The sequence below is a fragment of the Triturus cristatus genome, chromosome 9 (assembly GCF_964204655.1).
Source record: "Triturus cristatus chromosome 9, aTriCri1.1, whole genome shotgun sequence".
NCBI lineage: Eukaryota > Metazoa > Chordata > Amphibia > Caudata > Salamandridae > Triturus > Triturus cristatus.
This window is the reverse complement of record NC_140592.1, coordinates 1,131,902,890-1,131,916,778: the sequence shown is the minus strand read 5'-3', so window position 1 is coordinate 1,131,916,778 and position 13,889 is coordinate 1,131,902,890. Positions and strand designations below refer to the sequence as shown.

The 13,889-nt window shown below is 42.8% G+C and overlaps 1 protein-coding gene across 2 annotated transcripts in view; it reads left to right on the top strand.

Annotated features, from left to right (window-relative positions):
- Positions 1–13,889, top strand: part of FANCM (FA complementation group M) — a 797,274-nt gene that overhangs the window by 339,842 nt on the left and 443,543 nt on the right. For both annotated transcript variants that reach the window (XM_085627037.1, XM_085627038.1), the window contains one exon: positions 2,444–2,542. In XM_085627037.1, the coding sequence (XP_085483163.1) occupies positions 2,444–2,542 (99 nt within the window). The remainder of the gene's footprint in view (positions 1–2,443; positions 2,543–13,889) is intronic.

The following is a 13,889-nucleotide window of genomic DNA, read 5'->3' as shown; positions in this document are numbered from 1 at the left end:
TTCAATGTGTAATTCACATAATAGTATTGCTTTTGGGTTACTAACAATTCCTTAAAGGGATCAGTAGCACCATGGAAACAGCAAAAAACCTTATTTCGTTATTAACAGTATCATATACACTGTTAAGAAGAATGAACACTTTTAAGTTAAAAGTATTTATTACCACATTAATAATCTGTTACACATACCTCTAAAATAACTACAAAGAAATTTTTTCAAAACAGTAAGAATGTATGTTCTAAATAACGAGAATAAAAAGAACATTTCTAGCATGTTTTTAAATGTCATCTAAAATCTAACACCTTAATGTCTACTTCTGTGTGCTATAGTAAGAGAATATGGAAGGCAGAGCAACTTGCGGTCTAAAGTTTTTTGGGGAGAAAGGTTGCAGTTCGTACCTTGTTGACAGCAAAGGCTGTGTTTATAAGCAGAGGCTTGAAGACCGTGCTCCCTGCGAAGGGTCAACACACACTGCGGTAGCAGTAGATCGGTCCTTCTCCAGGACTCTGCTTTATCAGCTTCGGGTGGATGTAGTATCTGTGAAGTGCGAAGTGTGCTGGCAGTAGGTGAGACCGTCTCGGGCAGAATCTCGGGCGATAATCTGGGTGAAGGACCTTCCCTGATGAGTGGGTGGCAGTCCTTATATAAAAATTCTTATCAGAAATTGGAATTTCTGACATAGGTTTAGGAATGTCTGACCTAGAGGATGAGAATCAAGGTGTGCGGCCAGACATTTCCATTGGAACATATAGGGTGAAAGGACGTCCATTCAGGCTACACTATTAATTTATATGTCTGTATGTGTTCTTATTTAACAATGACATGAAGAAGAATAGACATTTGACCCAGACACATGTCACATCATGGGTTTTATCTATGTCATCAATCGGATGACTTGACGCTTTCAGAGTTTTTTAGAAAGATACGGTCAGACGTCATCTGCGTCTAATAGCAGACATGAGAATGATTCTGTTTATATCGGTTCAAGTTGGTTACTTCCATTGTTGAAGAGTGAGAAGATGGCGACCTACATTGATCAAGATTGAGTTGGGCCTACATAAGACAAAGTCGGTTCTTAGGGACTTTAGATCAGTAGAAGGCGTTGCCCAGTTTCATATCTGAGCAGAGGACAGTGCCCTTAGTTTGCTCAATCAGTCAGGTCATCTACATGTTGAGTCAGTTCGCACAGCAGCCAGGACTCCACCTCTCTAAAGATGACTGTTTGCCAGAGCTCCCCACACCCCTCAATTTTTCTGAGCTGCCTCGTTCACCTTGTTGCATTGAGCCGCACCATGCAGTTCTTTCAGCAGTCGATGTCTCGTTTCTTGGTTGCTTCAAGTTCTCCAGAGACCAGTGCTTTATTTGTAAAATATGTACCAGGTGCCAGAGCTTAAGTTTTTGCTCAGAAGACCCACAGCAGGCGGTACCCAATACCAAGGCTACATAGTCCTTATTCCACCTATTGCCTCCTTATTCCGCCACTGGTCACTCCCTGCCTCATGGTCACTCTTCAAGGTTCTTTTTCATCCTTGCTTTCTGTATTTGTCAAAGTATTTTGTCTTTCATTTCCTCCTTCTTTTGTGTTTTTTTCTGCCCTGCTCTGGATCAAAGTCTGTTGAAGAAAAATAAATGCCGGTCCCAAAAAATGAGTGCAGGTGTCTAAAACTACTGGCTCAAATTAAGCACTGCCAGAGAATGTCATCCAGCAATGGGCTCTGAAGGGAAAGCCTTCCGAGCGCTTGCTGCTCATGGAAACTCTGCAGTTCTGCTCCTACTAGAACACCATCTTGATGCCTCCCCCTGACACTACTTTTAAAGAGTTGTACTTGGTTCACAAATAGGTGTCCATTTCGGTCCATGTTTTTCTGGGTCAAAAACTGAGAAGGTACATTCTGGGTCGTACCCTGAGATGATCTAATAATTTCACTCTTCTCTAAAGTCTAGAATCGGAGATCTGTCCATGGCAGTTCTGTCTCCTGCTCTGTGGTATTCTCTGCCTAATATTCTTAGACATATTCCAGAGTAACTAAGAATTCAGTGTTGAGTTTTGATCCTGTAAATACCAAGGGGCCTTGTGGTAGTAGCGTGATTTATAAAACTCCATTAACAAAGCATACGCATGCCACTTATGTTGGTATGTCAATACTTGTTCCTATTTAGCTGTTTTGTTGGTAAGCTCGTCAAGTGATTGATGTTTGTGCATCCCCGCCACCCAGAGAATTCGGTGTTCAGTACATTTTGCTGTGTATAGGCCCAGATGACTGCTATGACGTACCCACAAAAATAAGTTTGCTTTAGGTATTTTTGAGGTATGTAAACTGTAGAGAATTGAATTAAAACTCCGCATACAAGAAATTGAAAGAAAGTAACTTACCTGAACTTACATTGTTATCTAGGATGACAGAGGATGTCTAATATATTGTCTGCCATCATGCATTTGCAGGGCCTGGACCGCAGCCGCCTTTTATTTATAGCCACCCAAAGTTAAAGAAGTTGGAAGAAGTTGTGCTGCAGCATTTCAAGTCCTGGAGGAGGAGTGAAGGTAGAGTTCAGAGGGCCACTGGCCACCAGTGCTACTTGTTCCATAGTACTGAATGCTCATGTTTGAGATGGTGCTGCTTTTCAATGGGCGTGCCCGCTTTGATACAATAACTAAGTATTGCATTGTTTTGATTGCTTATTACTTGTAATGCACTGCACAACAAATGCCTGAGACCCAGCGTACAGTAAGACATACATAAATCATGTAATTAACAAGTTAGCATCAATTAGAAATACCTACGTAAAATTAAATTATGAACACACAAAGTAAAAGCAAAATTCAGAGATGAACTGAAAATGAATACATCAGATGTTGCAATTCAGGTATACGGATAGTAAAGAAACGAAGTTCTGTTCATCATACAAGTAAAGTAGTCCCAGAGGGGCAGTATGCAAAGAGGGGGCTACACTTACAGCAGACAGTCTGCCAGACAGAAGCACCCCATTTACACATTTACTTTTACATCTACAACTATTAAATGTTGTATAAAGTGATGCCCAACTGTGTTCGAGCATTAAGGGGAACATAACAGCGACGACCATTCGTGTTCGAGCTATGGGTAATTTTCTTTCCAAAAGCCGCTCGCACTTACTGATGGAAATTGTAAAAAATGAAACGCGCATTGCAGGCTGAAACACAAAATGAAGGTAATTACTTTGCGCATCCCTGTGGAGGCTCTTTTAATGGCTTCAAAGCTTGGTAAAAAGAGATTTCTGCATATGCTGCACTTTTCTGCCGATCTTATTTTTGTAGTATTACTTCCCACCTTGCCACTAGGTCTATATTCTTTTCAGACCGACTTTACTATACCAGTCTATAGCGAAAACATAAGAGTGCATTTATTTGCGGCCACTTAAATTTCGTTCCTGGTGCCTGCAGTGAGGGCAAGCCAGTGATCACATAGTTCTGAGAATATGTAATGGCAATTGTTTCCCACCGTCATCAGACGTCTTGTTTGGCACTGAGTGTCGTCACTTTTTATGCAACAGATATTAACTTACATAATTCTTGTCTATTGTGACAGCTGGGCTTCCACGATGTTTTAGGAGCCATATGAACCGTCGAAGCTTAGCAAGCGACTAAACCGAGTTCTAGTGCCGTGTAACCTAGAGTTTGCTCGGCGCCCTGAAGAGCAGCACGCTGAGAACAAGGCGAATAACACTCAGCTCTGAACAGCTCCCAGCCGGGGCTGCCGGTAAAGCCTGTCCCTAACGAGTGCGACTCCCAAATAGGCCCGTGTCGCCTCCATATTGCTGGCTGCTGATCGTGGAGCCCCCATGCACTCGATCAACAATGGAATTAACCAGCCATCCACGGAGGCGAACTCTGTACATCCGTCTGTTTCTCTCCGCAGAGTCTTGGTGGATTCAGTTATAACTAGTGTGGTAAATAAAAATACCGGACTGAATTTCATACGGAATCTTAAAATAAAGTAAATAGCTCAAAATAACAAGAGGCAGAATCCGTGGTATAAGAGGTTTTCTAAATGGGCTTTATTCCATTCAAAATGGCCGACTCGAGTCGCGGCCTTCAGGTTCCGTCACCACGAGGGTTCAGGAAGTGAAGTACAATACTTTATTGACAGACATGTATTTTTATAATAAGTGCATTACAATGAAACGAATGTAGAAGGCGTAACATTTGATAAGAAAAGTGACAAAATAGGTACGTAATCGAAACTAGGCGTAATAAGGAATAAAAGAAACATGATTGGTTAAGATTATCAGACATAGGTGGATCTATAAGATAATACTTGGCATAGATGCGCGCGCAGCAGCATGACGTGTGATAGACGTGCAACTAGGGGTGAAGGGGACTTGACATTTAGCTCTACATGTGGAGACGAGAAGTCTGGGGGGTCAAGTCAACCTAATCCCAAATCATATCTACCATCCTATGTTTGGAGAACTATGTTATCCACAAGGAAGGACTCTCGGACAGAATCTATTCTATACTAACTGTGTGTGCGTGTACAAGCGTCTAAGTGTCTATATGAGATGCGAGGGGCAGAAAACTTTCCATGGCAGCAGGGCTATGAATCACTTGCAGGAGGACGGAAAGGCTGAGTCCTTTGCTTGTGAGCTAAGGGAAATGTTTACCTAAATCACTAGACAGGAATGCATCGGCTGAAGAGCAAAATAGATAATTCGAAGGTGAAATACAACTTCTTGGCAGGCAGGCGAAAACTGGCCGAGGCAGGCACCGTTAGCTGCACAGGGAGTAGGACAAAGTTCATGGATACAGATGCGAGCTCAAGCTGAAGCTGTCAAAGACAGAGAGCAGGGAAAGGCTTTGAGGACAGAATCGGGCCTACTTGCCTGAACTGAAAAAAATGGAGTAACTTAGCCATATAAAGTCGGTGGCCTTTCATGTTTAGGAATCGAATATCCAGCCCATTGATGGCGGATCTGACAGAGAACATGTCGGCGGTAGACACACATATGTTTGCGTCTTAGAAACTGGAACCGGAGGGAACATACATGTACTTGTAACATGCATATAGAACCGTTGGGGTCCAAGATAGGGGACATAACTGATCAGGAAAATCCACATTTCCACATTCCCTCCTTGTCCCCTTCTTGCCCTTCAAGAGATATCAATCTTCATCATTCCATCGATTTGCTCATGGAGCATCATTTCTTCTTCCTTCTTCTTCCGGCATTTTGAACGAGAACTTTGATATGGGATGCATGATGTGGCACACAGACCACAAATCGCTGGTCCACATTGCAGACATAAACAACAACTGAAGAGCATAAGAAGGCCAATACCTAGGAAGGATAGAACTCTCCATCCCCAGGCTGATATCACATTCCAAAACCACCCGGACCACGTCCAAGTGCCTGGATTCTCGTGTATCTGGCTTACAATCTTATGAAGTCGTGTTATAGCTTTATATACAGATGGCGAATTTTCTGGTATGAATATGCAGCAGCTGGATCCGATGACCCTGCAAGCTCCGCCCCTATCGGCCAGGATGACGTCAAGGACAAGACGATTCTGGAGAGCAACAATTCTCATCACTGATTGTTCCTCTGTCAGATTGCCTAGGGCGGCTATAGTCTCGTTTACTACAGCTTCAAGAGTCTTGGTTAGTCTACGTATCAGCTTACTATTTGATATTGTACCTATATAGGGAAAGATACCTTTATTGAAATCTACATACTTGTCCCATGCCGTCTCAGTATAATCGACAACTGGGAGATCTCTACGCTCTCTTTTATGTACTAAATGAACATTTCGATAATAATCAGGGGGAGCTAGGAAAACAGGTGGCAAAAGGAATGCTATGTAACAGGTACCATCCCAATCTAGAGGCAGACGCATATATGCCGTCTGGCCACATATGAAGTAAGAATGGCGAGAAGCTCTAAATGAAGATTTACCTTGATCACTATATTCTATTGTAGTAATGCATTGGCTATGGCCCATATGTATGGAACCAACTTTTCTTACACATAATTCACCTTTAACTGGAAATACTGACATAGTGGGCAGAATTAGTTCAACTTCGGATTTGACATTTAAAATCATAAGATTAGGCGTAAAATTACCTAATTTATACACTTCATTCTCTAAATCAGTTCCTGTTCTACTGGGGTGACCCTCCTTATTAGGGTGACAGACTTTGAATAAAACTAGATTCAGATTTCCCCATATCCAATGTTGTTGATAAACTGCTGTGTCTGGGTCTATGGAATTTAATAAACTAAACCATGCTCCACAGGAGCCATTGTGTGTGAACGGATGTGGAAAGAAAGGCAGAACTCCTTTGTTATTCTGATAGGGAGGGAGTCGGCCACACACCCAACAATTGGTGGCATTACTAGTCTGATGGGAATGATGTAACATACTAATGAAGGTGTTATTGCGCAGCGCAAGTCTATAGGACAACTCATGTGGCGGTAGGTCACTAAAAGAATGTTCACCAGTTATATTGAAAGTACGTTTAGAAACAGGATAATACATATGCAACAATATACTTGCAGTAACTATTAAAAAACTCAAGGAAAACAAAATTAATAAAGTCACAATACAGTGGTTACGCAGTAATTTACAATAAGCATGTCGTTTCATTATGATTCTGGACTCTACATGATTCAGACCTAAGGGATACATGTCGGGACAGATTCAACCGCTTCACCTTGGAGAGGACTTAAACAATCAAATCGTCCGACAGCTTGGATCTGGACCTGAGTTTCTGTTTATAGAGTTCGGTGCTACTGGCCTCAGCCAAAGGTAGCTTTGAGTCAATGGGGGAAGACACACGGGGAGTACTGTTTGTGTCAGGAGGAAGTCCATGAAATTTCTTTATATGGCTGGAATGCACCCATCCTTTTCTTCCTTCGATCTTCACAGCTGTTCTGGTCGTCAGCAGGACCAACTTAGGAAGCCTCCACCTTGGCTCCAGTTGGGTTTTCCGATCAAAATTTCTGATGAGAACATAATCACCGGGAATTACATCATGAGGTTTCACCTCGGTGTTGTCGGGAAAAGCTGCGACTACCTGTGAACGACAAGATTGTAGTGCAGACATCAAGGAAGCCAGGTAATCTGTCAGCATATTACAGTCAACATCAGTTATTTTACGGGGTATAGGCGTCCCCCACATATTCGGTGGTCTACCAAAGATCACTTCATACGGGGATAGCCCTGTTCGAGAGTGTGCTACCATTCTCATGTAGAATAGCGCAACTGGTAAGGCTACTATCCAGTCCACACCTTTTTCCTGACATATTTTGGACAATCTGATTTTTAAAAGTTGATTATGTCGTTCCACGAGACCTGCTGCCTCGGGGTGTCGGACACAGTGGAATTTCCACTGATATCCCAACAAAAGTGAGACATGTTTCATTAATTCGGATGAGAAAGGCTGGCCGTTATCTGAATATACAACACGTGGTAAACCGTACCGTGGGAAGAATTCTCGAACTAGCTGCTTGGCAGTAGTCGGGGCAGTGTAATCTGATACGGGATACGCCTCTGTCCAACGGGAGAGAGCGCAGACAACTACGAGGACATATTTGAATCCTCGACAACGTTCCATCTGAATATAATCCATCTGGAGGACTTCAAAAGGATGGTCAGGAGGCTGAAATCCACCCTGCTCTACGGGAACACTCTTTCCTGGATTAAACTGACAACATATCATACAGGTACGAACTTTTTGTTTAGCTGCTGCTCGTAAATGTTTATTGAACCAAATGTGCTGAATGCTGTCTAGCATAGCCTTCTCTCCTAAATGTGCTGGACTGTGAACTGTAGCTATAATGGCTTGAACCATGGAATCAGGGAGAAACCATACAGATTTCTCCTTCGTCATCCACCCTTGATCTGTCTGGATCCCTCCTAGTTCAGTCCACTTCTTTATTTCTTCTGCTGTGGCATGTGTCTGTATGTCAATTACGTCAAGTGCGGGATCCTTAATTGTCATACATTGTGTTGGTGTCTGAACTATTGGCTTTGTCATGTCTAATGTGCGATTCTGAGCAGTCTGTTTAGCTGTTCTGTCAGCTAAATCATTGCCTTGAGAAATGGTATCAGTAACCTTCGTGTGTGCTTTACATTTCATAATCGATATAGCAGTGGGTAGATGTATTGCGTCTAACAAAGCATGAATGAGGGGTCCGTGCTGAATGTGGGCACCATGGGAGGTTAAATAACCTCTCTCTCGCCACAGCACGCCGAAGTCGTGTACAACTCCGAATGCATAACGTGAGTCAGTGTATACATTAACTTTCTTATTTGTGGCTTGAATACAGGCTTGTGTTAGAGCAATAAGTTCTGCTGCTTGGGCTGACAAAGTATCTATACAATTTGTCTCAATAACTTCAGTGTCTGTTGTGACTGCATACGCGGCCACTAAGTCTCCTGTACTTGCTCTCATGCACGATCCGTCTACATACAACGTCAGGTCTGGATCTAACAATGGAACGTCTGTCAAGTCTTGTCTAGGTTTCGTCTTTATTTCAATGATTTCAACACAATCATGAGCTAGTGGGTCTGTTCCAATTACAGGTAATAGTGTAGCAGGATTCAATGTATTACACCGTCGGATCTCTATGTGTGGTTGAAACAATGTCAGTTCATAACCGGTAAGTCTTGCTATGGTCAAGTGTTGTGTTTGTGTTCGGTTCACAAGAACCTCTACCGCATGTGGTACTTGTACTGTCAATGGGTGTCCTAATACTATGGCATCGCTTTGTCTGATAGCTAAGGCTGTCGCTGCCACTGATTTCAGGCATGCAGGCAAAGCCTGAGCTACGGGATCTAATGCACTGGAAAAATAAGCACATGGCTTGCGTGATCCTGCTTGATCCTGAGTGAGTACTGACAAGGCAGTACCTTCGCGTTCTGTAACAAAGAGTGTAAAATGTTTGCTATAACATGGTGTTGCTAAAACAGGTGCTTGACATAAAGCTTTCTTTAAACTTTCAAAAGCTTGTGTATGTTCTTGAGTCCAAGGGAGAACAGTCGATGTGGCTGCCTCCTGTGTGGTTAACTGAATGAGTGGTTTTGCTAGAAATGCGTACTGAGGGATCCACTGCCTACAATATGAAGTGAGGCCTATGAAAGCTCGCACCTCCTTTTGTGTCTGGGGTATTGACATGTTAGCAATTAACTGGATGCGATCTGGTGTAAGCTGCCTTCCCTCCTTGGACAGCGAGTGACCAAGATAAATAACTCGCTGAACACAGAATTGCAGCTTAGAAGGGGACACCTTGTGCCCCTTGTCGGCTAGGAAATGTAAAACTGTCAGAGAAGCTTTTTCACATTCTGACTCGCTTCTCGCGGTGATCAGCAGATCATCGACATATTGAAGCAGTGCAGTATTGACTGGCATGTGGATACTGTCAAGTTCTCGTTTCAATGCTTGGCTGTAGATGCTGGGGCTTTCTGTGAATCCTTGGGGAGCGCGTGAGAATTTAAAGCTGCGCCCATTTAAACTGAATCCGAACAAGTATTGGCTTTCCGGATCTATTGGGACGCTGAAAAAGGCATTCTTGAGATCAATTACAGTAAAGAATGTTGCTTCGGAATCAATTGCTGTCAATAATGATGATATATCAGGGACCACAGGGAATTGTGGTACAATACACTTGTTTAGTTCACGCAAATCAATAACCAATCGGTATACTGGTGGGGCAGTAGGATCAGTTCGTTTAAGAATCGGAATTATCGGTGAATTACATATATTAGAGTCTGTTTCTACAACTACTCCCTGGGCAATCAGCTCGTCAATGATTTTCAGCAAAGCCACTACAGCATCATGCGGTAACTTGTATTGTCGCATTCGTGGTAGTACCACTCCTGCTTTCAATGTAACTCGATAGGGTGTAATGTTCATGCAGCCAACATCCGTAGGGCCTTGTGCCCATAGATGTACTGGTAAAGTCTGTAGTCGGGGATCCATGTCTCTAGACACATAGTGACCTTTAAAATCACGCAAAAACAACCTTACTCCTTCCGGAGAACAACATATTATGGCTCCTAGTGCTTTCAGAGTCTTAATTCCTAACAGATTTTCTGGGCATGATTTAGTAAGCAATAAATCTGTAGTTCGTGTCAAAGGTCCTATCGTAAGTGGTAGAGGCTGTGATACTTCATTAACAATAGGTTTTCCCGAAAAACCAAGGGAAACATTTTGAGAGCCTGAGAGGGGTGCCCCTGGAACTTCACTACGTTTTATTGTTGTTCGACTTGCCCCTGTATCGAGTAAGAATTTTCTATTTTGACCTAATAATTCACTATGTACATAAGGTCCTTCTTGATCTACAGGAATCTCGATGAGTGGTAAGTCAACTTCCCTCTCTAGGCTGGTTCATGCGTAACGCTGATACTCAGGGTATTCATACTGTGCGGTCTGATACATTTGTCGTGTTGTGGTTTGTGTGGCAGTAGCAGGCAACGGTGGTGCAGCTGGCACAAACTGTATGGGTTGCTGTGAGGCTGGCATGGACTGTTGCTGAACTGGCATGGACTGTCCATGCTGCATAGCTCCTTGTTCATTCTGATCTTGTCTAACTAATCGTGGTCTCTCTTTTGCAATACCTGTAGCTATATTACGTTTCAGGACTGGGCAATCATGTACATAATGGCCTAGTTGTTTACAGTAATTGCAGGTTCCTTTTACAGGAACTGAAAAATCACCAGAATGTGTCACGCCCTTTTTGTGACCATCTGCTGGTACTGTCTGAGAAACTAGCATTTTCATTTTTGTATCCTTCATGCGTCTATGCTCCTGTTCTTGTTCATCCCTAATTCTATTGTGATGATACTGTAACATTTGTAGCATTTGCGACGGAGTGTTACTTTGCCAGGTACTCTCGAATTTCAATATTCTATTCTTCACTGGAGGCAATGCATTTTCCACTAATTTTGTCACAAATAGATGTGGATATGAGTCACTACTTGCTTTTATACCACTATTTATACCAAAACATTTTTCAAATCGAGCATAATAATCGCTTGTGTCTTCATCTTGCTTTTGTTTGCAGGCTGTGATTGCACCCCAATCTTCCTTTTTTGTAGTTAATAAACGTGGCAGTACCTGTACTAGTAAACCTGGTAACAGTTTAACTTTATCCCCGAGCCCTGAACCTGCAGTTCGGCCCCTTTCTTCCTCTGCTAATGCTGTCCAGTCTATCTTTTGGTCTCCTACTTCCCACTCTTTTTCTTTCAGTTTTTCATATATGCCAGCAGGCAAAAGCACCTTTAATATCGTCATAATATCAGGAAAGGTGTACTCTCCCATCAGTAACATGTCTTTAATTTCTCGGTGGAAACCCGCTGGGTCCTTGTCGTGACTAGGTACTACTTTCTTCATTTCTAATAATTCCATTTTTGATATGGGTGTGTAAACAAATACACGGTGAAACTCATTGTCTTCGCCTTTTATTGGGTGCACTTCTCGTAAAGGATTTTGTCTATCCATATAGTACGGTGCTCTTTCTCTGCGGGGCAGGGAGAGAGAATCTGGATTTACAAAAAGGACATACTGTTTACGTGACACTAATATCTCCTTAATTAGCTTGTTACTAGAACCTCTCCATCTGTTCGTGAGTAGTTCCGTTAATATATCAGGTAAAGGACCAGGGTCAGCATGTTGGCTCTTATATAATATGAGGAGTTGCTGAATCATATAGATTCCAGCTAAGCGTTGTTCATCTGTACTGAGATTAAAAAACGTGTGTGCTACGGTCTCATCACCGTATTTTTCAGGACTGTCAATCCAGTGAACGGCTGATCTGGCTAATTCTTGCTCATCCATGGAATCGAGGAGGTGGTAACCCCTTCGTTCTCGTAGTATCTTATCTGCGGCTTGAAACGAATGTTCAGGAGATTTCAGATTTATTACAGGCGTCGGATACGTTCTGTTATTATTTGGACATACAGAGTGTATGGGATCAGAAAAACATCTAGCATTATCACAGGATCTTCCTCTGCCTACATAGGCTATGGTCTCTGACTGTCTTGCGGAATTCCCTGATTCGGACACTTCATCTTGCTCAAACTCGTCTGTTCCCAATCTTTCTTCATGAATACGCTCTATTTCTTTACGTATTTTTCGGCACATGGCTATTATACAATTTTGCTTATCGTGTCTCCCTTCTGATATATTCTGACTCCATCTTGTAAGAGTAAGCATTGCATTCGGGTCTACCCCCGGACGATCTTGATTTCTGATTACACAGTTTATGAGGAAACGTAACAGTTCCCCTTGTATTTCTACTTTCTGGAATTCCATAGCTCTGTTAATACATCCTGGATCTCGTCCTGTTTGAACAAAATGATATATGTTATCTAGATGCGTAGTCATTCCTGGTAACCTCGCTAAATACTCGGCGGCTCGCCTGATACGTAATGATGCCAGGACCATTTCGTCCTCTTTACCAACCACCGGGTCATATCTACAATTAACAAGGAGTTCCTTAAGCGTACGTTCACTTACGAATTTAGGTGTACGTGAATGTGCTGACTCTTGAAAGACAAGTTTATTTATTCTAGGTGGTGTGAAGGTATTGCTAGCCCCTCCCGTGGCCCCATCTGGGGCGTCGGGTGTGAATGGGTTCGTTGAACGTGACACAGCAACTATGGGTGTCGATACCCCTGTAGAGTCGACTGCGGAGACAGATGCGGAAACAGATGTGCTTGCCAAAGCTTGTGTCGGGACTTGCTGTTGCACGGGGACAGATACCTGATCCTGACGTTGAACCCCTCCGCTAGACGGTCTATGTGGTGTGGCGTTAGCATACTCGGGAGCTGCGTCGTCTAGATATGAGGAAAGAAAAACATCTTCTGCGGTTCTGGGATGCCCTTTTGGATGTACCTTAATTGGAAATAATGGGGGTGGCAAGTCTTTTGGCATCTCTGGAGCAGCCTTAGGTAGTCCTTCGGCTAGAAGGGGATACATACCATTCATAAGAGCATTTCTTTGTCTATTTACTTGTTCTGATTTCACTCGGATACCTTCCTTAATTAATAGATTTTCTTCAACTTTATTTGAACTTTCTTTACTCCTCTCTTCTTGTCTACGTGCTTTTTCTGTTCGTCTATGAGATTCTTTACGCCATAACTCAACAGCGTCTTTCTGTGACTGTCTGACCTTTCTTTTCCATAACTCTTCCTCCACTTTCATGATGCATTCTGCATCCCAGGTTCCCGCTACGGGCCACCTTTGACTTTCCGGCAATCCCTTGGTATAATCTACCCATAGATCAAGAAACAATATGGCATCTAAGCCATGTTTATGGTACATAAAATGCCCTGGAGTGTCCCTAGGAGGAATAGGAACTGCTTCTTCAAGCACCCCTTTTCTGGTAGTAATCTGTCTTAACTTCGAGAAGAGCGGCATATTTACAACTGATCTGATACTTACTCTTGAATTTTCTTAATACGAAAAACACAATAAATGAACAGTGAACAATGAACAGTCATTCATACCACAATATGCAAGACATTTCTGAATACTTTAAACATTAAACATTAAACATTATAACAATGATCGACAATGATGACAGTCTGCCTAACTAATCACCACGCTGAATTCTTGACAATAACTGAATACTTCGGAATACTTGATATACTGCTAAACAGTACATATACACTGCTAAACAGTGCAGACCGGATTTGTGTACCCAAATCCGTCTTGACCGGCACAACCTATGTGCGCGTAAACACGCCTCCCCGGTGATGGTACTCACCGAGTAGCTCCTTGAAACGGAAGGCCTCAGAGAATGGACAGGACTCGATAACTGCGGACAGCGGACCCTCTGGACATCGGGATTTCGGAAAACCTGGTGGGCCTCAGTGTACCTCGGATCTTGCTCTCTCAGCTAGGCTCTGG